Source organism: Salvelinus fontinalis, chromosome 6, assembly GCF_029448725.1.
Source record: "Salvelinus fontinalis isolate EN_2023a chromosome 6, ASM2944872v1, whole genome shotgun sequence".
In the NCBI taxonomy this organism is placed as follows: Eukaryota; Metazoa; Chordata; class Actinopteri; order Salmoniformes; family Salmonidae; genus Salvelinus; species Salvelinus fontinalis.
Genome location: NC_074670.1, coordinates 17,955,803 through 17,978,596, shown reverse-complemented (window position 1 = coordinate 17,978,596; position 22,794 = coordinate 17,955,803). Strand labels below are relative to the sequence as shown.

At 49.3% G+C, this 22,794-nt stretch overlaps 1 protein-coding gene across 7 annotated transcripts in view; it reads right to left on the bottom strand.

Moving 5' to 3' along the window:
* LOC129857237 (POU domain, class 2, transcription factor 2-like) overlaps nucleotides 1-22,794 on the bottom strand; it is a 75,879-nt gene that overhangs the window by 7,468 nt on the left and 45,617 nt on the right. For 2 of the 7 annotated variants that reach the window (XM_055925279.1, XM_055925282.1), the window contains exons 4-15: nucleotides 21,602-21,658; nucleotides 21,159-21,278; nucleotides 20,605-20,940; nucleotides 6,804-6,903; nucleotides 6,438-6,526; nucleotides 6,114-6,257; nucleotides 5,893-6,034; nucleotides 2,587-2,735; nucleotides 1,358-1,558; nucleotides 859-1,067; nucleotides 590-658; nucleotides 114-196 (exon numbers count right to left, since the gene is read on the bottom strand). In XM_055925279.1, coding sequence (XP_055781254.1) covers nucleotides 114-196; nucleotides 590-658; nucleotides 859-1,067; nucleotides 1,358-1,558; nucleotides 2,587-2,735; nucleotides 5,893-6,034; nucleotides 6,114-6,257; nucleotides 6,438-6,526; nucleotides 6,804-6,903; nucleotides 20,605-20,940; nucleotides 21,159-21,278; nucleotides 21,602-21,658 — 1,699 coding nt within the window. The remainder of the gene's footprint in view (nucleotides 1-113; nucleotides 197-589; nucleotides 659-858; nucleotides 1,068-1,357; nucleotides 1,559-2,586; nucleotides 2,736-5,892; nucleotides 6,035-6,113; nucleotides 6,258-6,437; nucleotides 6,527-6,803; nucleotides 6,904-20,604; nucleotides 20,941-21,158; nucleotides 21,279-21,601; nucleotides 21,659-22,794) is intronic. The other 5 variants (XM_055925281.1, XM_055925280.1, XM_055925284.1 and 2 more) reach the window with 5 other exon arrangements.

Below are 22,794 nucleotides of genomic sequence, written 5' to 3'. Positions count from 1 at the left end.
TTCATTATCATTTCTTACCTTTATCATCACTTTGTACCTCAAATTACTGTCCCTCCTTCTCCCGCTTTCTCTCTCTCCCTCCTTCTCTACACCTCTCTCTCCCTCTAACACACCTTGTATAGTAGCCAGCGGGTTGTTGCTGAGGAGAGCTTGGTTCAGAGCCTGGTTCCCTGTGTTTACTCCCATCACAGTGTTCCTGTGTTACATACACACACACACAGGAGGAAATCCATTTACATACAGAGGAGAAATTGAGAGAGAGAAGCAGGTTTAGCAGCAGAACAGACAGAGGACAGACTCAGGGACCTGAACACAGACACACTGCAGGAGAAACCCACAGGTCAGATACACACACACACCATCTTGATTCATATCTTGTTTTTATGAGCTACAAATCCAAATGCTTGTTTGTGAACCTTGTGTTGGTGTGCGGACGATCATATTCCTGTAAGAGAGAGAGAGAGTGTGTGTGTGTGTGTGTGTGTGTGTGTGTGTGTGTGTGTGTGTGTGTGTGTGTGTGTGTGTGTGTGTGTGTGTGTGTGTGTGTGTGTGTGTACAGTATAGGTATGTGTGTCTCTGTTGTCTTCACCTCAAGTTTGCAGCAAAATCGGTGATGTAGTTAGACACGTCACCATTCTTTTTACCCAAACGCCATAAGCTGTGGACACAAAACACACAGTCACACAAACAGGTTAGAAAGTACTGCTGCACAGAAATAGCAGTGTCACGGATCAGTGTGTGTCAATCATGTGTGGGTGTGATAAACATTTGCTGCAAACTGCAGGTGAACCGAGTACTGAACCAATGGTGAAGCACAGTTTCCAAAAGTGTACACTTTGTATGCAGGTGCATACTCACCCTGTGTTGAGACTCAGTGTGCTGTGGCTGGGAGGGGCTGGGCTGGCTGTACTGCAAGGTGGAGGAGGAGTCACTGGGGAGGAGGCGGAGCTGAGAGATGAGTGGGTGGGACCACTGGGGGTCAGAGGGGAGAACGATGACATGGTGGTCAATGTGGTACTGAGGCTGGTCACTGCCTGGGACAGCTGACTGGACAGCTGACTGGACATCTGATAGAGAGACGGGCGAGAAAGACAAAGAGAAAAAGAGGGGGAGAGTGTATATTTAAAAGAGTATCTATACTTAGCTGTATCCAATAGAAAAAGGATAAATGGGATAGGATTATTAATGTGTAATAGCAAAGCACTAAAGCAATGCAGGTTGGGTAGTACCATCTGCACATTGGAACAGGGGGTGCAGAAGAACATCCACTATGACATGCGGGACACACCATTCATATAGGGGGGAGAATTGTGATGGCTAATGTTGGGAGAGGGGGATCATGCGGGTCAGGCCATACCATGTGTGGGCTGTAGCAGGGGGGTTTGTGTGTCGGTGGGGCTTGGGGGAGCTGGCTGGGCAAGGGAGGGGTGGCACTGTTGGGGTTGATACGCTTCTCTTTCTGGCGGCGGTTGCAGAACCACACGCGGATCACCTCCTTCTCCATGCTGAGCTGGTCCGCGATACACAGGATCTCCTCTGAGGTAGGCTTCTGGTTCTGCTGACACACGGGAAAGACAGAGATGGACACATTAGTACTAATAGATACTTATCACCTCACTGATATCACGGCGTTATAGTGTTCTTCTGAGGGCAGAAACTACAAAACAAGCCGTGTAGATGTTATGTCAGCTTAAGATTTATGTCTCCTGTATGACACTGTTATGAAGGCCTTATGTCAGTGATATTGTGATGGACATTTTTACGTTTGTGCTTTTCTAATAACCAATTTCTGTGTTCATGCAAGTGACTGAACAAATCAGTCACACAACTTTCAAATCCACATTCACTTAGTACTATTCCCAAACACACTCAGTAATCTCCCTTATTACTCCCTTGTTACTCAGGTGCTTCTACACCTGCATTGCTTGCTGTTTGGGGTTTTAGGCTGGGTTTCTGTACAGCACTTTGAGATATCAGCTGATGTAAGAAGGGCTATATAAATAAATTTTATTTGATTAAATTTGATTTGACTCCATGTGCATCTTCAACGATTCTCTTGTTGTTACTACCTATGCACCATATGTATCTTTCTATACATATAGAATAGCCTCATTTTCGGAAATAATACTCTCTTCTTTCATATCAACGATTCTTCTGTCGTTACTACCTATGCTACTACCACATTCACTTAGAACTATTCCCAAACACACACAGTAATCACCCTTATTACTCCATGTGCATCAGTATCTGCAATTTGGCAGTATGCCCCAGAACCTTATTTTGAGAAAGGGATATCTGAGTTTCAAGGTCTCAGCTTAGAGAGAAGAAGCCTCATGAGGTATTGGTCCGTCACATGCATGAACCAGCATTGGTCGGTCACATGAAGGAAGCAAACGTTAATTATGAATGATGAATAAGCTAAAATATGCAAATATAATTTGTTTGTATATAAGAGAACTAACAGGGCTGCCCTGGGTGGAGCTCCTGATTGACATGTGTACTTGGTGCATTGAGTTGGTTGGAACCTCTCCAATGTGCTGATTGTCCATGTGTAGAATTTCCACAACAATTTGTCATGTCTCTCACCGTGATGAAGGCTCTCTCCAGGGCCACGCGGACGTTAGTCTCGATGCTGGTTCTTTTCTTCCTGCGTCGGCCCGGCAGGCCCTCGAAGCCCATCGAGGAAGAGGACAGAGAGCTGGGGCTGGGCATAGTACTGTCTGTGGACATGGTCTCTGTCAAACAGAGAGATTGATTAGTGGGATGATTTAAAATCACACAAACTGGTATCCTCATTCTACAGATATAACTTCATTAACTCAAGGTTACATTCTTTCAGATCCAACCCACATGTAACGAGAGTGTTCAGAGGCAACATCAAACAAAGGGTTTCACTTTATGCTGATGACTTGCTTCTCTATATCTCAAACCACGATGTATCCTTACCCATTGTGCTATCTGTTCTTAATGCATTTGGCCTAGTCTCTGGTTACAAGTTAAATCTGAATAAGAGCAAGCTTTTCCATTTAAATGCGGCAGCTAGCAAATACCAATTACACACATTTTCATTCCGAGTAGTTCTCAACAAATGTACATACTTGGGGGTACATGTCATAGACACATTTGATAACCTTTTTAAAGGCTAACTTTACTCCTCCTTACTCTGGTGGAGAAACATTTTCAACGATGGCCACTACTCCCCCTATCATTAGCTGGTCTAATTAATTAGGTTAAAATTAATACCCTTCCTAAATTCTCCTACCTCTTTCAATGTATACCTATTTTTATTTACAAATATTTTTCCGCAAACTACATGGGATTATCTCACACTTCATCTGGAAGTCTGGAACTTCTGTGTAATTAAGTACTGGATCCTTGCAGATACCCAACATATCATTCCAGCATGGTTGAAGATAGAATCTTCCTCATGTATGCCATCCTCACTGGCTGCTTTGCCACATTCACCTATTCATTCTGCTACATCAAGTTATACCTAAAACATTTTTAGTAAAAACCACTCTCAAGATCTAGAACCAGTTTAGAAGTCACTTTAGTTTGCAAGGGCCCCTCTACTCAGAAATAACGTTATTGACGGTACGTTTGCATCGTACCAACAACTCTCAGCTAAATTCCACCTCCCGAATAGTCATTTCTTTAGATATCTACAAGTGCGCAGCTTTGTCCATGACATGACCTCTCAATTCCCCAGTCTTCCTGTGACCCTCCCACTGATGCATTTAACCCACCATCCCCAACAGTAAAAGGGATTATTTCTTATAGCTATGATCAAATTTCCTCTCTTCACAATCCTTCATTCGCAGCTATTAAAACTTTATGGGAACAGGATCTAGGTGATGAGTTTACTGATGAATCTGGAGGCAAAAGAAACGCACACCTGTTTAGGCGAGGTGCTGGCTAGAGGAGTAGAACACCTGTTTAGGTGAGGTGCTGGCTAGAGGAGTAGAACACCTGTTTAGGCGAGGTGCTGGCTAGAGGAGTAGAACACCTGTTTAGGTGAGGTGCTGGCTAAAGGAGTAGAACACATGTTTAGGTGAGGTGCTGGCTAGAGGAGTAGAACACCTGTTTAGGTGAGGTGCTGGCTAGAGGGGTAGAACACCTGTTTAGGTGAGGTGCTGGCTAGAGGAGTAGAACACCTGTTTAGGTGAGTTGCTGGCTAGAGGAGTAGAACACATGTTTAGGTGAGTTGCTGGCTAGAGGAGTAGAACACCTGTTTAGGTGAGGTGCTGGCTAGAGGAGTAGAACACCTGTTTAGGTGAGGTGCTGGCTAGAGGAGTAGAACACATGTTTAGGCGAGGTGCTGGCTAGAGGAGTAGAACACCTGTTTAGGCGAGGTGCTGGCTAGAGGAGTAGAACACCTGTTTAGGTGAGGTGCTGGCTAGAGGAGTAGAACACCTGTTTAGGTGAGGTGCTGGCTAGAGGAGTAGAACACCTGTTTTAAGTGAGGTGCTGGCTAGAGGAGTAGAACACCTGTTTAGGCGAGGTGCTGGCTAGAGGAGTAGAACACCTGTTTAGGTGAGGTGCTGGCTAGAGGAGTAGAACACCTGTTTAGGTGAGGTGCTGGCTAGAGGAGTAGAACACCTGTTTAGGCGAGGTGCTGGCTAGAGGAGTAGAACACCTGTTTAGGCGAGGTGCTGGCTAGAGGAGTAGAACACCTGTTTAGGCGAGGTGCTGGCTAGAGGAGTAGAACACCTGTTTAGGCGAGGTGCTGGCTAGAGGAGTAGAACACCAGAAAAAGAAAAGGTGAGCCGCACACTCTAGAAGCTCAGATGCAATAATGTAATAACCTAATAACCAACGTGTCCACAGACAAGCTGTCTTCATCAGGGTATACAGAGTTGACTGATGAAACATGGGAAGATATTCTGCACCATGTCCACTCCTCTTCTATTTGTGCCAAACATGGTTTGATCCAATGCAAAATCCTCCACCGCACTCACTGGACTAAACTCAGGCTCTCTAACATCTATCCTGATGTCCACCCTGTTTGCGACAGGTGTCGGCAAGCTCCTGCTTCATTAATACGTATGTTTTGGTCCTGCTCTTCCCTACATAACTACTGGTCTGCCATCTTTGATAGCATATCTAAAGTATTACAGGTCCCTTTTGCTCCTACTGCCATGACATCATTATTTGGGGTAATACCTGATACTATAACACTACCAAAACACACATCTGACTTCGTAGCCTTTGTTGGCAGGAAGGTTGATTTGCCTTCTGTGGAAGTCGCCCTCTCCTCCCTCATTTTGTGTGGATTAAAGATCTCTTACACTTTAGTAAATTGGAGAAGATAAAATATACCCTTCTTCTGACAAATTCTACAGAATGTGGCAACCTTTCTTTACCTATGTAGAGACACTAGCTTTGTATTTAATTGATCTACCTTTGTGAGTGTTTAATATTAGCCTTATTAGTCTTATTATTAGTCTTATTATTATAATTGTTCTATTCGTTTTGAAGACGAGCCATGTTTGTTGTTTCTAATGTTTTGTTATGAATGTATTACTTAAGTATTTTATATTTTTGTATGGGCATATACATTCCTACCTCATTCAAAAAGCATGTTTCCATGGTATATTGAATGTAGAAAACCACATGCAATGTACTGTATTTCAACCATTGTTTACTATAACTGTGAAAGGAAATACCAATAAAAAGAGTTGAAACATTTTTTACAAATAAAGTTATTAATTCTACAGATTAATGCAATTTGGGGATTGGTTAATTAATCAACTGATTTATTGATTGATTCAAAGTGTCATACACCTTTCTCCTTCACCAATTCCCTCACCTCCTCTCTCCTCCTCTCCCATCCTCCCTCTCCCTTCTCCCACCCTCCCGTCCTCTCCCTCATTCCCCACCCTCCCCTCTCACCTGCATCATTGAGCCACTTCTCCAGTAGTGGTTTGAGTTTGCACATGTTCTTAAAGCTCAGGTTGAGGGCCTCGAAGCGAGAGATGGTGGTCTGGCTGAAATCATTCCCATATAGCTTCCCCATGGCCATTCCCACGTCACCCTGAGAGAGCAAGGGAGGAGGAAAATACAGAGTTAGCACACACACACACACACACACACACACACACAGAAAGGCGTACCTGTGTAAAGCCCAGTTTGATGCGTCTCTGTTTGAAGGTGCGGGCGAACACCTCCAGTTCCTCAAGGTCACTGGGCTCCTCGGGGTGAGAGGTCACAGAGGACACAGAGGTCATGACCCCACTACTCTCCATAGCCTTGTCTCTCTACAGGGGGAGAGGGGGAGGAGGAGGAAAAAGAGAGTGGGAGAGCGAGAGAGAGCGAGAATTATATAGCAGAAGAGAGGCGTTTACTGGATATGACAGAATGATGAGAAGAGATGTTTGTTGGAAAGAGCCGGGCCTGTAGCCTCTCTCAAAGCCTGGGTGTTTCCTCAGTGGGCCTACCTGTGCTTGGAGCCCCAGCCTGGGAGCGGACAGGAGGCTCCCTTGGTTTTGCTGAGGTAGCTGAATCAGATTTGGTGTTGATAGCAGTCCTGAGGAGTGAAGAAGTGAGGGAATCAGTAGGCCTATGATCAGTTATGTGAACAAACAACATATGTAATATTCCACAAAGCTCCATGGTCGATCAGAGAATCCAATGCTAGGCATTCTAGTATTAGACATTTGAAGAACCTGTTAATGGTTGTCAACAGTTGGCACTTATAAATACATGAAATCTGTTTGTTGATAGTTGAAACATGTACAGCCCATCTTCAGGGCACTGTCCCAATAGAATAGAACCAGTGGTGGTGGCTAGTGCGAGGAGCCCACCTTGCTGCCCTTGGTGCTGTTGGAGGAGGAACTGAGGAGACTGCAGGTGGTGTCCTGGCACCAGAACCAACTGCTGCAGCTGCAACAACTGCTGGATGTCCTGAAGGGAGACAGGAGGACAGAACAGGGATCAGAGATGGAGAGAACAGAGGGGTCAGAGATGGAGAGAACAGAGGGGTCAGAGATGGAGAGAACAGAGATCATAGATGGAGAGAACAGAGGGGTCAGAGATGGAGAGAACAGAGGGGTCAGATATGGAGAGAACAGAGATCATAGATGGAGAGAACAGAGGGGTCAGAGATGGAGAGAACAGAGGGGTCAGAGATGGAGAGAACAGAGGGGTCAGAGATGGAGTGAACAGAGGGGTCAGATATGGAGAGAACAGAGGGGTCAGAGATGGAGAGAACAGAGGGGTCAGATATGGAGAGAACAGAGGGGTCAGAGATGGAGAGAACAGAGGGGTCAGATTTGGTGAGAACAGAGGGGTCAGAGATGGAGGGAACAGAGGGGTCAGAGATGGAGAGAACAAAGGGGTCAGAGATGGAGAGAACAGAGGGGTCAGAGATGGAGAGAACAGAGGGGTCAGAGATGGAGAGAACAGAGGGATCAGAGATGGAGAGAACAGGGGAGTCAGAGATGGAGAGAACAGAGGGGTCAGAGATGGAGAGAACAGAGGGATCAGAGATGGAGAGAACAGAGGGATCAGAGATGGAGAGAACAGAGGGGTCAGATATGGAGAGAACAGAGATCATAGATGGAGAGAACAGAGGGGTCAGATATGGAGAGAACAGAGGGGTCAGATGTGGAGAGAACAGAGGGGTCAGATTTGGTGAGAACAGAGGGATCAGATATGGAGAGAACAGAGGGGTCAGATATGGAGAGAACAGAGGGGTCAGAGATGGAGAGAACAGAGGGGTCAGAGATGGAGAGAACAGAGGGGTCAGAGATGGAGAGAACAGAGGGGTCAGAGTTGGAGAGAACAGAGGGGTCAGAGATGGAGAGAACAGAGGGGTCAGAGATGGAGAGAACAGAGGGGTCAGATATGGAGAGAACAGAGATCATAGATGGAGAGAACAGAGGGGTCAGATATGGAGAGAACAGAGGGGTCAGATTTGGTGAGAACAGAGGGGTCAGAGATGGAGAGAACAGAGGGGTCAGAGATGGAGAGAACAGAGGGGTCAGAGATGGAGAGAACAGAGGGGTCAGAGATGGAGAGAACAGAGGGGTCAGAGATGGAGAGAACAGAGGGGTCAGAGATGGAGAGAACAGAGGGGTCAGAGATGGAGAGAACAGAGGGGTCAGATATGGAGAGAACAGAGGGGTCAGAGATGGAGAGAACAGAGGGGTCAGAGATGGAGAGAACAGAGGGGTCAGAGATGGAGAGAACAGAGGGGTCAGATATGGAGAGAACAGAGGGGTCAGATATGGAGAGAACAGAGGGATCAGAGATGGAGAGAACAGAGATCATAGATGGAGAGAACAGAGGGGTCAGATATGGAGAGAACAGAGGGGTCAGATTTGGTGAGAACAGAGGGGTCAGAGATGGAGAGAACAGAGGGGTCAGAGATGGAGAGAACAGAGGGGTCAGAGATGGAGAGAACAGAGGGGTCAGAGATGGAGAGAACAGAGGGGTCAGAGATGGAGAGAACAGAGGGGTCAGAGATGGAGAGAACAGAGGGGTCAGAGATGGAGAGAACAGAGGGGTCAGAGATGGAGAGAACAGGGGAGTCAGAGATGGAGAGAACAGAGGGATCAGAGATGGAGAGAACAGAGGGGTCAGAGATGGAGAGAACAGAGGGATCAGAGATGGAGAGAACAGAGGGGTCAGAGATGGAGAGAACAGAGGGATCAGAGATGGAGAGAACAGAGGGGTCAGATATGGAGAGAACAGAGGGATCAGATATGGAGAGAACAGAGATCATAGATGGAGAGAACAGAGGGGTCAGATATGGAGAGAACAGAGGGGTCAGATTTGGTGAGAACAGAGGGGTCAGAGATGGAGAGAACAGAGGGATCAGAGATGGAGAGAACAGAGGGATCAGATATGGAGAGAACAGAGGGGTCAGATATGGTGAGAACAGAGGGGTCAGAGATGGAGAGAACAGAGGGGTCAGAGATGGAGAGAACAGAGGGGTCAGAGATGGAGAGAACAGAGGGGTCAGAGATGGAGAGAACAGAGGGGTCAGAGATGGAGAGAACAGAGGGGTCAGAGATGGAGAGAACAGAGGGGTCAGAGATGGAGAGAACAGAGGGATCAGATATGGAGAGAACAGAGATCATAGATGGAGAGAACAGAGGGGTCAGATATGGAGAGAACAGAGGGGTCAGAGATGGAGAGAACAGAGGGGTCAGAGATGGAGAGAACAGAGGGGTCAGAGATGGAGAGAACAGAGGGGTCAGAGATGGAGAGAACAGAGGGGTCAGAGATGGAGAGAACAGAGGGATCAGAGATGGAGAGAACAGGGGGGTCAGAGATGGAGAGAACAGAGGGATCAGATATGGAGAGAACAGAGATCATAGATGGAGAGAACAGAGGGATCAGAGATGGAGAGAACAGAGGGGTCAGAGATGGAGAGAACAGAGGGGTCAGAGATGGAGAGAACAGAGGGGTCAGAGATGGAGAGAACAGAGGGGTCAGAGATGGAGAGAACAGAGGGGTCAGAGATGGAGAGAACAGGGGGGTCAGAGATGGAGAGAACAGAGGGGTCAGATATGGAGAGAACAGAGGGGTCAGAGATGGAGAGAACAGAGGGGTCAGAGATGGAGAGAACAGAGGGATCAGAGATGGAGAGAACAGGGGGGTCAGAGATGGAGAGAACAGAGGGGTCAGATATGGAGAGAACAGAGGGGTCAGATATGGAGAGAACAGAGGGATCAGAGATGGAGAGAACAGAGATCATAGATGGAGAGAACAGAGGGGTCAGATATGGAGAGAACAGAGGGGTCAGATTTGGTGAGAACAGAGGGGTCAGAGATGGAGTGAACAGAGGGGTCAGATATGGAGAGAACAGAGGGGTCAGAGATGGAGAGAACAGAGGGGTCAGATATGGAGAGAACAGAGGGGTCAGAGATGGAGAGAACAGAGGGGTCAGAGATGGAGAGAACAGAGGGGTCAGAGATGGAGAGAACAGAGGGGTCAGAGATGGAGAGAACAGAGGGGTCAGAGATGGAGAGAACAGAGGGGTCAGATATGGAGAGAACAGAGGGGTCAGAGATGGAGAGAACAGAGGGGTCAGAGATGGAGAGAACAGAGGGGTCAGAGATGGAGAGAACAGAGGGGTCAGAGATGGAGAGAACAGAGGGGTCAGATATGGAGAGAACAGAGGGGTCAGATATGGAGAGAACAGAGGGATCAGAGATGGAGAGAACAGAGATCATAGATGGAGAGAACAGAGGGGTCAGATATGGAGAGAACAGAGGGGTCAGATTTGGTGAGAACAGAGGGGTCAGAGATGGAGAGAACAGAGGGGTCAGAGATGGAGAGAACAGAGGGGTCAGAGATGGAGAGAACAGAGGGGTCAGAGATGGAGAGAACAGAGGGGTCAGAGATGGAGAGAACAGAGGGGTCAGAGATGGAGAGAACAGAGGGGTCAGAGATGGAGAGAACAGAGGGGTCAGAGATGGAGAGAACAGGGGAGTCAGAGATGGAGAGAACAGAGGGATCAGAGATGGAGAGAACAGAGGGGTCAGAGATGGAGAGAACAGAGGGATCAGAGATGGAGAGAACAGAGGGGTCAGAGATGGAGAGAACAGAGGGATCAGAGATGGAGAGAACAGAGGGGTCAGATATGGAGAGAACAGAGGGATCAGATATGGAGAGAACAGAGATCATAGATGGAGAGAACAGAGGGGTCAGATATGGAGAGAACAGAGGGGTCAGATTTGGTGAGAACAGAGGGGTCAGAGATGGAGAGAACAGAGGGATCAGAGATGGAGAGAACAGAGGGATCAGATATGGAGAGAACAGAGGGGTCAGATATGGTGAGAACAGAGGGGTCAGAGATGGAGAGAACAGAGGGGTCAGAGATGGAGAGAACAGAGGGGTCAGAGATGGAGAGAACAGAGGGGTCAGAGATGGAGAGAACAGAGGGGTCAGAGATGGAGAGAAGAGAGGGGTCAGAGATGGAGAGAACAGAGGGGTCAGAGATGGAGAGAACAGAGGGATCAGATATGGAGAGAACAGAGATCATAGATGGAGAGAACAGAGGGGTCAGATATGGAGAGAACAGAGGGGTCAGAGATGGAGAGAACAGAGGGGTCAGAGATGGAGAGAACAGAGGGGTCAGAGATGGAGAGAACAGAGGGGTCAGATATGGAGAGAACAGAGGGGTCAGAGATGGAGAGAACAGAGGGATCAGAGATGGAGAGAACAGGGGGGTCAGAGATGGAGAGAACAGAGGGATCAGATATGGAGAGAACAGAGATCATAGATGGAGAGAACAGAGGGATCAGAGATGGAGAGAACAGAGGGGTCAGAGATGGAGAGAACAGAGGGGTCAGAGATGGAGAGAACAGAGGGGTCAGAGATGGAGAGAACAGAGGGGTCAGAGATGGAGAGAACAGAGGGGTCAGAGATGGAGAGAACAGGGGGGTCAGAGATGGAGAGAACAGAGGGGTCAGAGATGGAGAGAACAGAGGGGTCAGAGATGGAGAGAACAGAGGGGTCAGAGATGGAGAGAACAGAGGGATCAGAGATGGAGAGAACAGGGGGGTCAGAGATGGAGAGAACAGAGGGGTCAGATATGGAGAGAACAGAGGGGTCAGATATGGAGAGAACAGAGGGATCAGAGATGGAGAGAACAGAGATCATAGATGGAGAGAACAGAGGGGTCAGATATGGAGAGAACAGAGGGGTCAGATTTGGTGAGAACAGAGGGGTCAGAGATGGAGAGAACAGAGGGGTCAGAGATGGAGAGAACAGAGGGGTCAGAGATGGAGAGAACAGAGGGGTCAGAGATGGAGAGAACAGAGGGGTCAGAGATGGAGAGAACAGAGGGGTCAGAGATGGAGAGAACAGAGGGGTCAGAGATGGAGAGAACAGAGGGGTCAGAGATGGAGAGAACAGAGGGATCAGAGATGGAGAGAACAGAGATCATAGATGGAGAGAACAGAGGGGTCAGATATGGAGAGAACAGAGGGGTCAGATTTGGTGAGAACAGAGGGGTCAGAGATGGAGAGAACAGAGGGGTCAGAGATGGAGAGAACAGAGGGGTCAGAGATGGAGAGAACAGAGGGGTCAGAGATGGAGAGAACAGAGGGGTCAGAGATGGAGAGAACAGAGGGGTCAGAGATGGAGAGAACAGAGGGGTCAGAGATGGAGAGAACAGAGGGGTCAGAGATGGAGAGAACAGGGGAGTCAGAGATGGAGAGAACAGAGGGATCAGAGATGGAGAGAACAGAGGGGTCAGAGATGGAGAGAACAGAGGGATCAGAGATGGAGAGAACAGAGGGGTCAGAGATGGAGAGAACAGAGGGATCAGAGATGGAGAGAACAGAGGGGTCAGATATGGAGAGAACAGAGGGATCAGATATGGAGAGAACAGAGATCATAGATGGAGAGAACAGAGGGGTCAGATATGGAGAGAACAGAGGGGTCAGATTTGGTGAGAACAGAGGGGTCAGAGATGGAGAGAACAGAGGGATCAGAGATGGAGAGAACAGAGGGATCAGATATGGAGAGAACAGAGGGGTCAGATATGGTGAGAACAGAGGGGTCAGAGATGGAGAGAACAGAGGGGTCAGAGATGGAGAGAACAGAGATCATAGATGGAGAGAACAGAGGGGTCAGATATGGAGAGAACAGAGGGGTCAGAGATGGAGAGAACAGAGGGGTCAGAGATGGAGAGAACAGAGGGGTCAGAGATGGAGAGAACAGAGGGGTCAGAGATGGAGAGAACAGAGGGGTCAGAGATGGAGAGAACAGAGGGATCAGAGATGGAGAGAACAGGGGGGTCAGAGATGGAGAGAACAGAGGGATCAGATATGGAGAGAACAGAGATCATAGATGGAGAGAACAGAGGGATCAGAGATGGAGAGAACAGAGGGGTCAGAGATGGAGAGAACAGAGGGGTCAGAGATGGAGAGAACAGAGGGGTCAGAGATGGAGAGAACAGAGGGGTCAGAGATGGAGAGAACAGAGGGGTCAGAGATGGAGAGAACAGGGGGGTCAGAGATGGAGAGAACAGAGGGGTCAGAGATGGAGAGAACAGAGGGGTCAGAGATGGAGAGAACAGAGGGGTCAGAGATGGAGAGAACAGAGGGATCAGAGATGGAGAGAACAGGGGGGTCAGAGATGGAGAGAACAGAGGGGTCAGATATGGAGAGAACAGAGGGGTCAGATATGGAGAGAACAGAGGGATCAGAGATGGAGAGAACAGAGATCATAGATGGAGAGAACAGAGGGGTCAGATATGGAGAGAACAGAGGGGTCAGATTTGGTGAGAACAGAGGGGTCAGAGATGGAGTGAACAGAGGGGTCAGATATGGAGAGAACAGAGGGGTCAGAGATGGAGAGAACAGAGGGGTCAGATATGGAGAGAACAGAGGGGTCAGAGATGGAGAGAACAGAGGGGTCAGAGATGGAGAGAACAGAGGGGTCAGAGATGGAGAGAACAGAGGGGTCAGAGATGGAGAGAACAGAGGGGTCAGAGATGGAGAGAACAGAGGGGTCAGATATGGAGAGAACAGAGGGGTCAGAGATGGAGAGAACAGAGGGGTCAGAGATGGAGAGAACAGAGGGGTCAGAGATGGAGAGAACAGAGGGGTCAGAGATGGAGAGAACAGAGGGGTCAGATATGGAGAGAACAGAGGGGTCAGATATGGAGAGAACAGAGGGATCAGAGATGGAGAGAACAGAGATCATAGATGGAGAGAACAGAGGGGTCAGATATGGAGAGAACAGAGGGGTCAGATTTGGTGAGAACAGAGGGGTCAGAGATGGAGAGAACAGAGGGGTCAGAGATGGAGAGAACAGAGGGGTCAGAGATGGAGAGAACAGAGGGGTCAGAGATGGAGAGAACAGAGGGGTCAGAGATGGAGAGAACAGAGGGGTCAGAGATGGAGAGAACAGAGGGGTCAGAGATGGAGAGAACAGAGGGGTCAGAGATGGAGAGAACAGGGGAGTCAGAGATGGAGAGAACAGAGGGATCAGAGATGGAGAGAACAGAGGGGTCAGAGATGGAGAGAACAGAGGGATCAGAGATGGAGAGAACAGAGGGGTCAGAGATGGAGAGAACAGAGGGATCAGAGATGGAGAGAACAGAGGGGTCAGATATGGAGAGAACAGAGGGATCAGATATGGAGAGAACAGAGATCATAGATGGAGAGAACAGAGGGGTCAGATATGGAGAGAACAGAGGGGTCAGATTTGGTGAGAACAGAGGGGTCAGAGATGGAGAGAACAGAGGGATCAGAGATGGAGAGAACAGAGGGATCAGATATGGAGAGAACAGAGGGGTCAGATATGGTGAGAACAGAGGGGTCAGAGATGGAGAGAACAGAGGGGTCAGAGATGGAGAGAACAGAGGGGTCAGAGATGGAGAGAACAGAGGGGTCAGAGATGGAGAGAACAGAGGGGTCAGAGATGGAGAGAACAGAGGGGTCAGAGATGGAGAGAACAGAGGGGTCAGAGATGGAGAGAACAGAGGGATCAGATATGGAGAGAACAGAGATCATAGATGGAGAGAACAGAGGGGTCAGATATGGAGAGAACAGAGGGGTCAGAGATGGAGAGAACAGAGGGGTCAGAGATGGAGAGAACAGAGGGGTCAGAGATGGAGAGAACAGAGGGGTCAGAGATGGAGAGAACAGAGGGGTCAGAGATGGAGAGAACAGAGGGATCAGAGATGGAGAGAACAGGGGGGTCAGAGATGGAGAGAACAGAGGGATCAGATATGGAGAGAACAGAGATCATAGATGGAGAGAACAGAGGGATCAGAGATGGAGAGAACAGAGGGGTCAGAGATGGAGAGAACAGAGGGGTCAGAGATGGAGAGAACAGAGGGGTCAGAGATGGAGAGAACAGAGGGGACAGAGATGGAGAGAACAGAGGGGTCAGAGATGGAGAGAACAGGGGGGTCAGAGATGGAGAGAACAGAGGGGTCAGAGATGGAGAGAACAGAGGGGTCAGAGATGGAGAGAACAGAGGGGTCAGAGATGGAGAGAACAGAGGGATCAGAGATGGAGAGAACAGGGGGGTCAGAGATGGAGAGAACAGAGGGGTCAGATATGGAGAGAACAGAGGGGTCAGATATGGAGAGAACAGAGGGATCAGAGATGGAGAGAACAGAGATCATAGATGGAGAGAACAGAGGGGTCAGATATGGAGAGAACAGAGGGGTCAGATTTGGTGAGAACAGAGGGGTCAGAGATGGAGAGAACAGAGGGGTCAGAGATGGAGAGAACAGAGGGGTCAGAGATGGAGAGAACAGAGGGGTCAGAGATGGAGAGAACAGAGGGATCAGGGATGGAGAGAACAGAGATCATAGATGGAGAGAACAGAGGGGTCAGATATGGAGAGAACAGAGGGGTCAGATTTGGTGAGAACAGAGGGGTCAGAGATGGAGAGAACAGAGGGGTCAGAGATGGAGAGAACAGAGGGGTCAGAGATGGAGAGAACAGAGGGGTCAGAGATGGAGAGAACAGAGGGGTCAGAGATGGAGAGAACAGAGGGGTCAGAGATGGAGAGAACAGAGGGGTCAGAGATGGAGAGAACAGGGGAGTCAGAGATGGAGAGAACAGAGGGATCAGAGATGGAGAGAACAGAGGGGTCAGAGATGGAGAGAACAGAGGGATCAGAGATGGAGAGAACAGAGGGGTCAGAGATGGAGAGAACAGAGGGATCAGAGATGGAGAGAACAGACTGGTCAGATATGGAGAGAACAGAGGGATCAGATATGGAGAGAACAGAGATCATAGATGGAGAGAACAGAGGGGTCAGATATGGAGAGAACAGAGGGGTCAGATTTGGTGAGAACAGAGGGGTCAGAGATGGAGAGAACAGAGGGATCAGAGATGGAGAGAACAGAGGGATCAGATATGGAGAGAACAGAGGGGTCAGATATGGTGAGAACAGAGGGGTCAGAGATGGAGAGAACAGAGGGGTCAGAGATGGAGAGAACAGAGGGGTCAGAGATGGAGAGAACAGAGGGGTCAGAGATGGAGAGAACAGAGGGGTCAGAGATGGAGAGAACAGAGGGGTCAGAGATGGAGAGAACAGAGGGGTCAGAGATGGAGAGAACAGAGGGATCAGATATGGAGAGAACAGAGATCATAGATGGAGAGAACAGAGGGGTCAGATATGGAGAGAACAGAGGGGTCAGAGATGGAGAGAACAGAGGGGTCAGAGATGGAGAGAACAGAGGGGTCAGAGATGGAGAGAACAGAGGGGTCAGAGATGGAGAGAACAGAGGGGTCAGAGATGGAGAGAACAGAGGGATCAGAGATGGAGAGAACAGGGGGGTCAGAGATGGAGAGAACAGAGGGATCAGATATGGAGAGAACAGAGATCATAGATGGAGAGAACAGAGGGATCAGAGATGGAGAGAACAGAGGGGTCAGAGATGGAGAGAACAGAGGGGTCAGAGATGGAGAGAACAGAGGGGTCAGAGATGGAGAGAACAGAGGGGTCAGAGATGGAGAGAACAGAGGGGTCAGAGATGGAGAGAACAGGGGGGTCAGAGATGGAGAGAACAGAGGGGTCAGAGATGGAGAGAACAGAGGGGTCAGAGATGGAGAGAACAGAGGGGTCAGAGATGGAGAGAACAGAGGGATCAGAGATGGAGAGAACAGGGGGGTCAGAGATGGAGAGAACAGAGGGGTCAGATATGGAGAGAACAGAGGGGTCAGATATGGAGAGAACAGAGGGATCAGAGATGGAGAGAACAGAGATCATAGATGGAGAGAACAGAGGGGTCAGATATGGAGAGAACAGAGGGGTCAGATTTGGTGAGAACAGAGGGGTCAGAGATGGAGAGAACAGAGGGGTCAGAGATGGAGAGAACAGAGGGGTCAGAGATGGAGAGAACAGAGGGGTCAGAGATGGAGAGAACAGAGGGGTCAGAGATGGAGAGAACAGAGGGGTCAGAGATGGAGAGAACAGAGGGGTCAGAGATGGAGAGAACAGGGGAGTCAGAGATGGAGAGAACAGAGGGATCAGAGATGGAGAGAACAGAGGGGTCAGAGATGGAGAGAACAGAGGGATCAGAGATGGAGAGAACAGAGGGGTCAGAGATGGAGAGAACAGGGGGATCAGAGATGGAGAGAACAGAGGGGTCAGATATGGAGAGAACAGAGGGATCAGATATGGAGAGAACAGAGATCATAGATGGAGAGAACAGAGGGGTCAGATATGGAGAGAACAGAGGGGTCAGATTTGGTGAGAACAGAGGGGTCAGAGATGGAGAGAACAGAGGGATCAGAGATGGAGAGAACAGAGGGATCAGATATGGAGAGAACAGAGGGGTCAGATATGGTGAGAACAGAGGGGTCAGAGATGGAGAGAACAGAGGGGTCAGAGATGGAGAGAACAGAGGGGTCAGAGATGGAGAGAACAGAGGGGTCAGAGATGGAGAGAACAGAGGGGTCAGAGATGGAGAGAACAGAGGGGTCAGAGATGGAGAGAACAGAGGGGTCAGAGATGGAGAGAACAGAGGGATCAGATATGGAGAGAACAGAGATCATAGATGGAGAGAACAGAGGGGTCAGATATGGAGAGAACAGAGGGGTCAGAGATGGAGAGAACAGAGGGGTCAGAGATGGAGAGAACAGAGGGGTCAGAGATGGAGAGAACAGAGGGGTCAGAGATGGAGAGAACAGAGGGGTCAGAGATGGAGAGAACAGAGGGATCAGAGATGGAGAGAACAGGGGGGTCAGAGATGGAGAGAACAGAGGGATCAGATATGGAGAGAACAGAGATCATAGATGGAGAGAACAGAGGGATCAGAGATGGAGAGAACAGAGGGGTCAGAGATGGAGAGAACAGAGGGGTCAGAGATGGAGAGAACAGAGGGGTCAGAGATGGAGAGAACAGAGGGGTCAGAGATGGAGAGAACAGAGGGGTCAGAGATGGAGAGAACAGGGGGGTCAGAGATGGAGAGAACAGAGGGGTCAGAGATGGAGAGAACAGAGGGGTCAGAGATGGAGAGAACAGAGGGGTCAGAGATGGAGAGAACAGAGGGATCAGAGATGGAGAGAACAGGGGGGTCAGAGATGGAGAGAACAGAGGGGTCAGATATGGAGAGAACAGAGGGGTCAGAGATGGAGAGAACAGAGGAGTCAGAGATGGAGAGAACAGAGGGTTCAGAGATGGAGAGAACAGAGGGATCAGAGATGGAGAGAACAGAGGGGTCAGAAATGGAGAGAACAGAGGGATCAGATATGGAGAGAACAGAGGGGTCAGAGATGGAGAGAACAGAGGGGTCAGAGATGGAGAGAACAGAGGGGTCAGAGATGGAGAGAACAGAGGGATCAGATATGGAGAGAACAGAGGGGTCAGAGATGGAGAGAACAGAGGGGTCAGAGATGGAGAGAACAGAGGGGTCAGATATGGAGAGAACAGAGGGGTCAGAGATGGAGAGAACAGAGGGGTCAGAGATGGAGAGAACAGAGGGGTCAGAGATGGAGAGAACAGAGGGGTCAGAGATGGAGAGAACAGAGGGTTCAGAGATGGAGAGAACAGAGGGGTCAGAGATGGAGAGAACAGAGGGTTCAGAGATGGAGAGAACAGAGGGGTCAGAGATGGAGAGAACAGAGGGTTCAGAGATGGAGAGAACAGAGGGTTCAGAGATGGAGAGAACAGAGGGTTCAGAGATGGAGAGAACAGAGGGGTCAGAGATGGAGAGAACAGAGGGGTCAGATATGGAGAGAACAGAGGGGTCAGAGATGGAGTGAACAGAGGGGTCAGATATGGAGAGAACAGAGGGGTCAGATATGGAGAGAACAGGGGGGTCAGATATGGAGAGAACAGAGGGGTCAGAGATGGAGAGAACAGAGGGGTCAGAGATGGAGAGAACAGAGGGGTCAGAGATGGAGAGAACAGAGGGGTCAGAGATGGAGAGAACAGAGGGGTCAGATATGGAGAGAACAGAGGGATCAGATATGGAGAGAACAGAGATCATAGATGGAGAGAACAGAGGGGTCAGATATGGAGAGAACAGAGGGGTCAGATTTGGTGAGAACAGAGGTGTCAGAGATGGAGAGAACAGAGGGGTCAGAGATGGAGAGAACAGAGGGGTCAGAGATGGAGAGAACAGAGGGATCAGAGATGGAGAGAACAGAGGGGTCAGAGATGGAGAGAACAGAGGGGTCAGAGATGGAGAGAACAGAGGGGTCAGAGATGGAGAGAACAGAGGGGTCAGAGATGGAGAGAACAGAGGGATCAGAGATGGAGAGAACAGAGATCATAGATGGAGAGAACAGAGGGGTCAGAGATGGAGAGAACAGAGGGATCAGAGATGGAGAGAACAGAGATCATAGATGGAGAGAACAGAGGGTTCAGATATGGAGAGAACAGAGGGGTCAGATATGGAGAGAACAGAGGGGTCAGAGATGGAGAGAACAGAGGGGTCAGAGATGGAGAGAACAGAGGGGTCAGAGGTGGAGAGAACAGAGGGGTCAGAGATGGAGAGAACAGAGGGGTCAGATATGGAGAGAACAGAGGGATCAGATATGGAGAGAACAGAGATCATAGATGGAGAGAACAGAGGGGTCAGATATGGAGAGAACAGAGGGGTCAGATTTGGTGAGAACAGAGGTGTCAGAGATGGAGAGAACAGAGGGGTCAGAGATGGAGAGAACAGAGGGGTCAGAGATGGAGAGAACAGAGGGATCAGAGATGGAGAGAACAGAGGGGTCAGAGATGGAGAGAACAGAGGGATCAGAGATGGAGAGAACAGAGGGGTCAGATATGGAGAGAACAGAGGGATCAGAGATGGAGAGAACAGAGGGGTCAGAGATGGAGAGAACAGGGGGGTCAGAGATGGAGAGAACAGAGATCATAGATGGAGAGAACAGAGGGGTCAGATATGGAGAGAACAGAGGGGTCAGATTTGGTGAGAACAGAGGGGTCAGAGATGGAGAGAACAGAGGCATCAGAGATGGAGAGAACAGAGGGATCAGATATGGAGAGAACAGAGGGGTCAGATATGGAGAGAACAGAGGGGTCAGATATGGAGAGAACAGAGGGGTCAGAGATGGAGAGAACAGAGGGGTCAGAGATGGAGAGAACAGAGGGGTCAGAGATGGAGAGAACAGAGGGGTCAGAGATGGAGAGAACAGAGGGGTCAGAGATGGAGAGAACAGAGGGGTCAGAAATGGAGAGAACAGAGGGATCAGATATGGAGAGAACAGAGATCATAGATGGAGAGAACAGAGGGGTCAGATATGGAGAGAACAGAGGGGTCAGATTTGGTGAGAACAGAGGGGTCAGAGATGGAGAGAACAGAGGGGTCAGAGATGGAGAGAACAGAGGGGTCAGAGATGGAGAGAACAGAGGGGTCAGATATGGAGAGAACAGAGGGGTCAGATATGGAGAGAACAGAGGGGTCAGATATGGAGAGAACAGAGGGGTCAGATATGGAGAGAACAGAGGGGTCAGATATGGAGAGAACACAAATGTACAGAGAACAAATGAAAACATCCTCTTCATATAGAGGCTAAGAGAAAAGACCGAAAGAACAGCTGAGCAACACAAGCGATTAAAAAAAAGATCAATAAAAACGGAGGATCCCAGACTGTCTCCTGAATCAAGACCCTTCCACACCTCTTCCCAGCCAGGATGTGCCTTGTCATTGGTTGTCAGTACCTGGGCGGTGAGCTGAATTGGCTGAGAGAGAGTGAGCTGGGGATGAGTGGGCGGGACAGGGACAGGTTGACCTGTCTGTTCCTGTGTGCTCTGTCCCTGTCCCTGGGGCTGTGATTGGCCCTGCTGCCCTGTCTGTCCCGCCTGCTGCTGCTGGGCATGTTGATTGGCTGCTGCGGCTGCCTGAGCTTGCTGATTGGCTTGGGCGGCTGCGTGGGCTGCGTGAGCTGCGTGAGCTGCATTGGACTGCTGAACAGACTGCTGCACAGCTGCAGCTAGAAGCTGAGCCTGAGCCTGCTGCAGTAACAACTGCTGCTGCGCTGGCAAGAGAGCTGTCAACTGACAAAGAGACACCGAGCGAGAGAGAGACACAGAGAAAGAGAGCAAGAGAGGGATAGAGAAAGAAAGGGAGGGAGGGAGGGAGGGTATGTGAAAGAGCAGAGAAAAAGAAGAAGGAAAAAGCAGTGAACTCAAGCCAGACCATAAGCATGTGTCTGTGTTTTTGTGAGTGTGCATCAATGTGTTTTGTTTGTTAAGCCTCTTCCTCCTTGTCTTACCCCTGCCAGTTGGGAGCCGGTCAGCATGAGCTGTGTGTGTGGGAGGGGTGTCTGTGAGGGGGCGTGGCTGTGGTGGGGAGGAGGGCCCGGGGACATCTCACCACACTCTTCCATCTTATTCTGAGGAGGAGAGAGAACGAGGGATACAGTTAAACGAAGCTGACTGTTCTGCTCTGTCTGCTGTGGTAACCTGCATGCCAAACAGGAAGGTGCCTTTCTTTTCTTTAGAAACGAGGGACAGTCATCCCTTCTTCCTGGAATGGGCATGTCCAAACTGGCTAGTCTGACTGTTTTGCATACCTGTCAATCTGTATGCAAATGTGGCAAAATACTCTATAGTGTGGCCACACAAAACACACATGTGCACGCACGCACGCACACACACACACACACACACACACACACACACACACACACACACACACACACACACACACACACACCTTGTTGCTGCTGAGGGTTGGAGAAAGGTGAAAGGGACTGATTTTCATCTGCTGAAGCTGTTAAAAGGACAAAAACCATCAGTACAGATGAATAAATGATCATAAAAAAAGAATACACGACTGCAGTGTTTCCCAATCCTGTCCTGGGGACCCCAACACACAACATTCCACTCAGTAACTCATCATCCAGCCTTTGATAAGTGGAATCAGATGTATTTTGTAACACAGAAATGTGCATCCCTTGGTGTCTCCAGGACCAGATGTGGGAAACACACTGCTGTATTGAAGCTTGTGGCTTGGTATTAGGCTACTTGTCATCTTTACTTGTCAGACCTACTCTGTGTGTTACTCAGATCATGATTGTCACCATTGAAAATGACTCACTAATTATTATGTTTCCTAGCGGTACAGCGCATTTGGAAAGTATTCAGACCCCTTGACTTTTTCCACATTTTGTTACATTACAGCCTTATTTAAAAATCTATCAAATGTACTTTTTTCCTCATCAATCTACACAATCTGACAGTGCTCCAGAGTTCCTCTGTGGAGATGGGAGAACCTTCCAGAAGGACAACCATCTCTGCAGCACTCAACCAATCAGCCACTCCTCAGTAAAAGGCACATGACAGCCCCCTTGGAGTTTGCCAAAACCTATAGACTCTGAAAAGACACCTAAAGACTCTCAGACCATGAGAAACATGAATGTCAAGCGTCACGTCTGGAGGAAACCTGGCACCATCTCTATGGTGAAGCATGGTGGTGGCAGCAGCATCATGCTGTGGGGATGTTTTTCGTTGGAAGGGACTGGGAGACTAGTCCGGATCGGGGGGAAAGATGAACGGAGCAAAGTACAGAGAGATCCTTGATGAAAACCTGCTCCAGAGCGCTCAGGACCTCAGACTGGAGCGAAGGTTCACCTTCCAACAGGACAACGACCCTAAGCACCCAGCCAAGACAACGCAGGAGTGGCTTCGGGACAAGTCTCTGAATGTCCTTGAGTGGCCCAGCCAGAGCCCGGACTTGAACCCGATCAAACATCTCTGGTGAGACCTGAAAATAGCTGTGCAGCGATGCTCCCCATCCAACCTGACAGCGCTTGAGAGGATCTGCAGAGAAGAATGGGAGAAACTCCCCAAGTACAGGTGCGCCAAACTTGGAGCGTCATACTCAAGAAGACTTGAGGCTGTAATCGC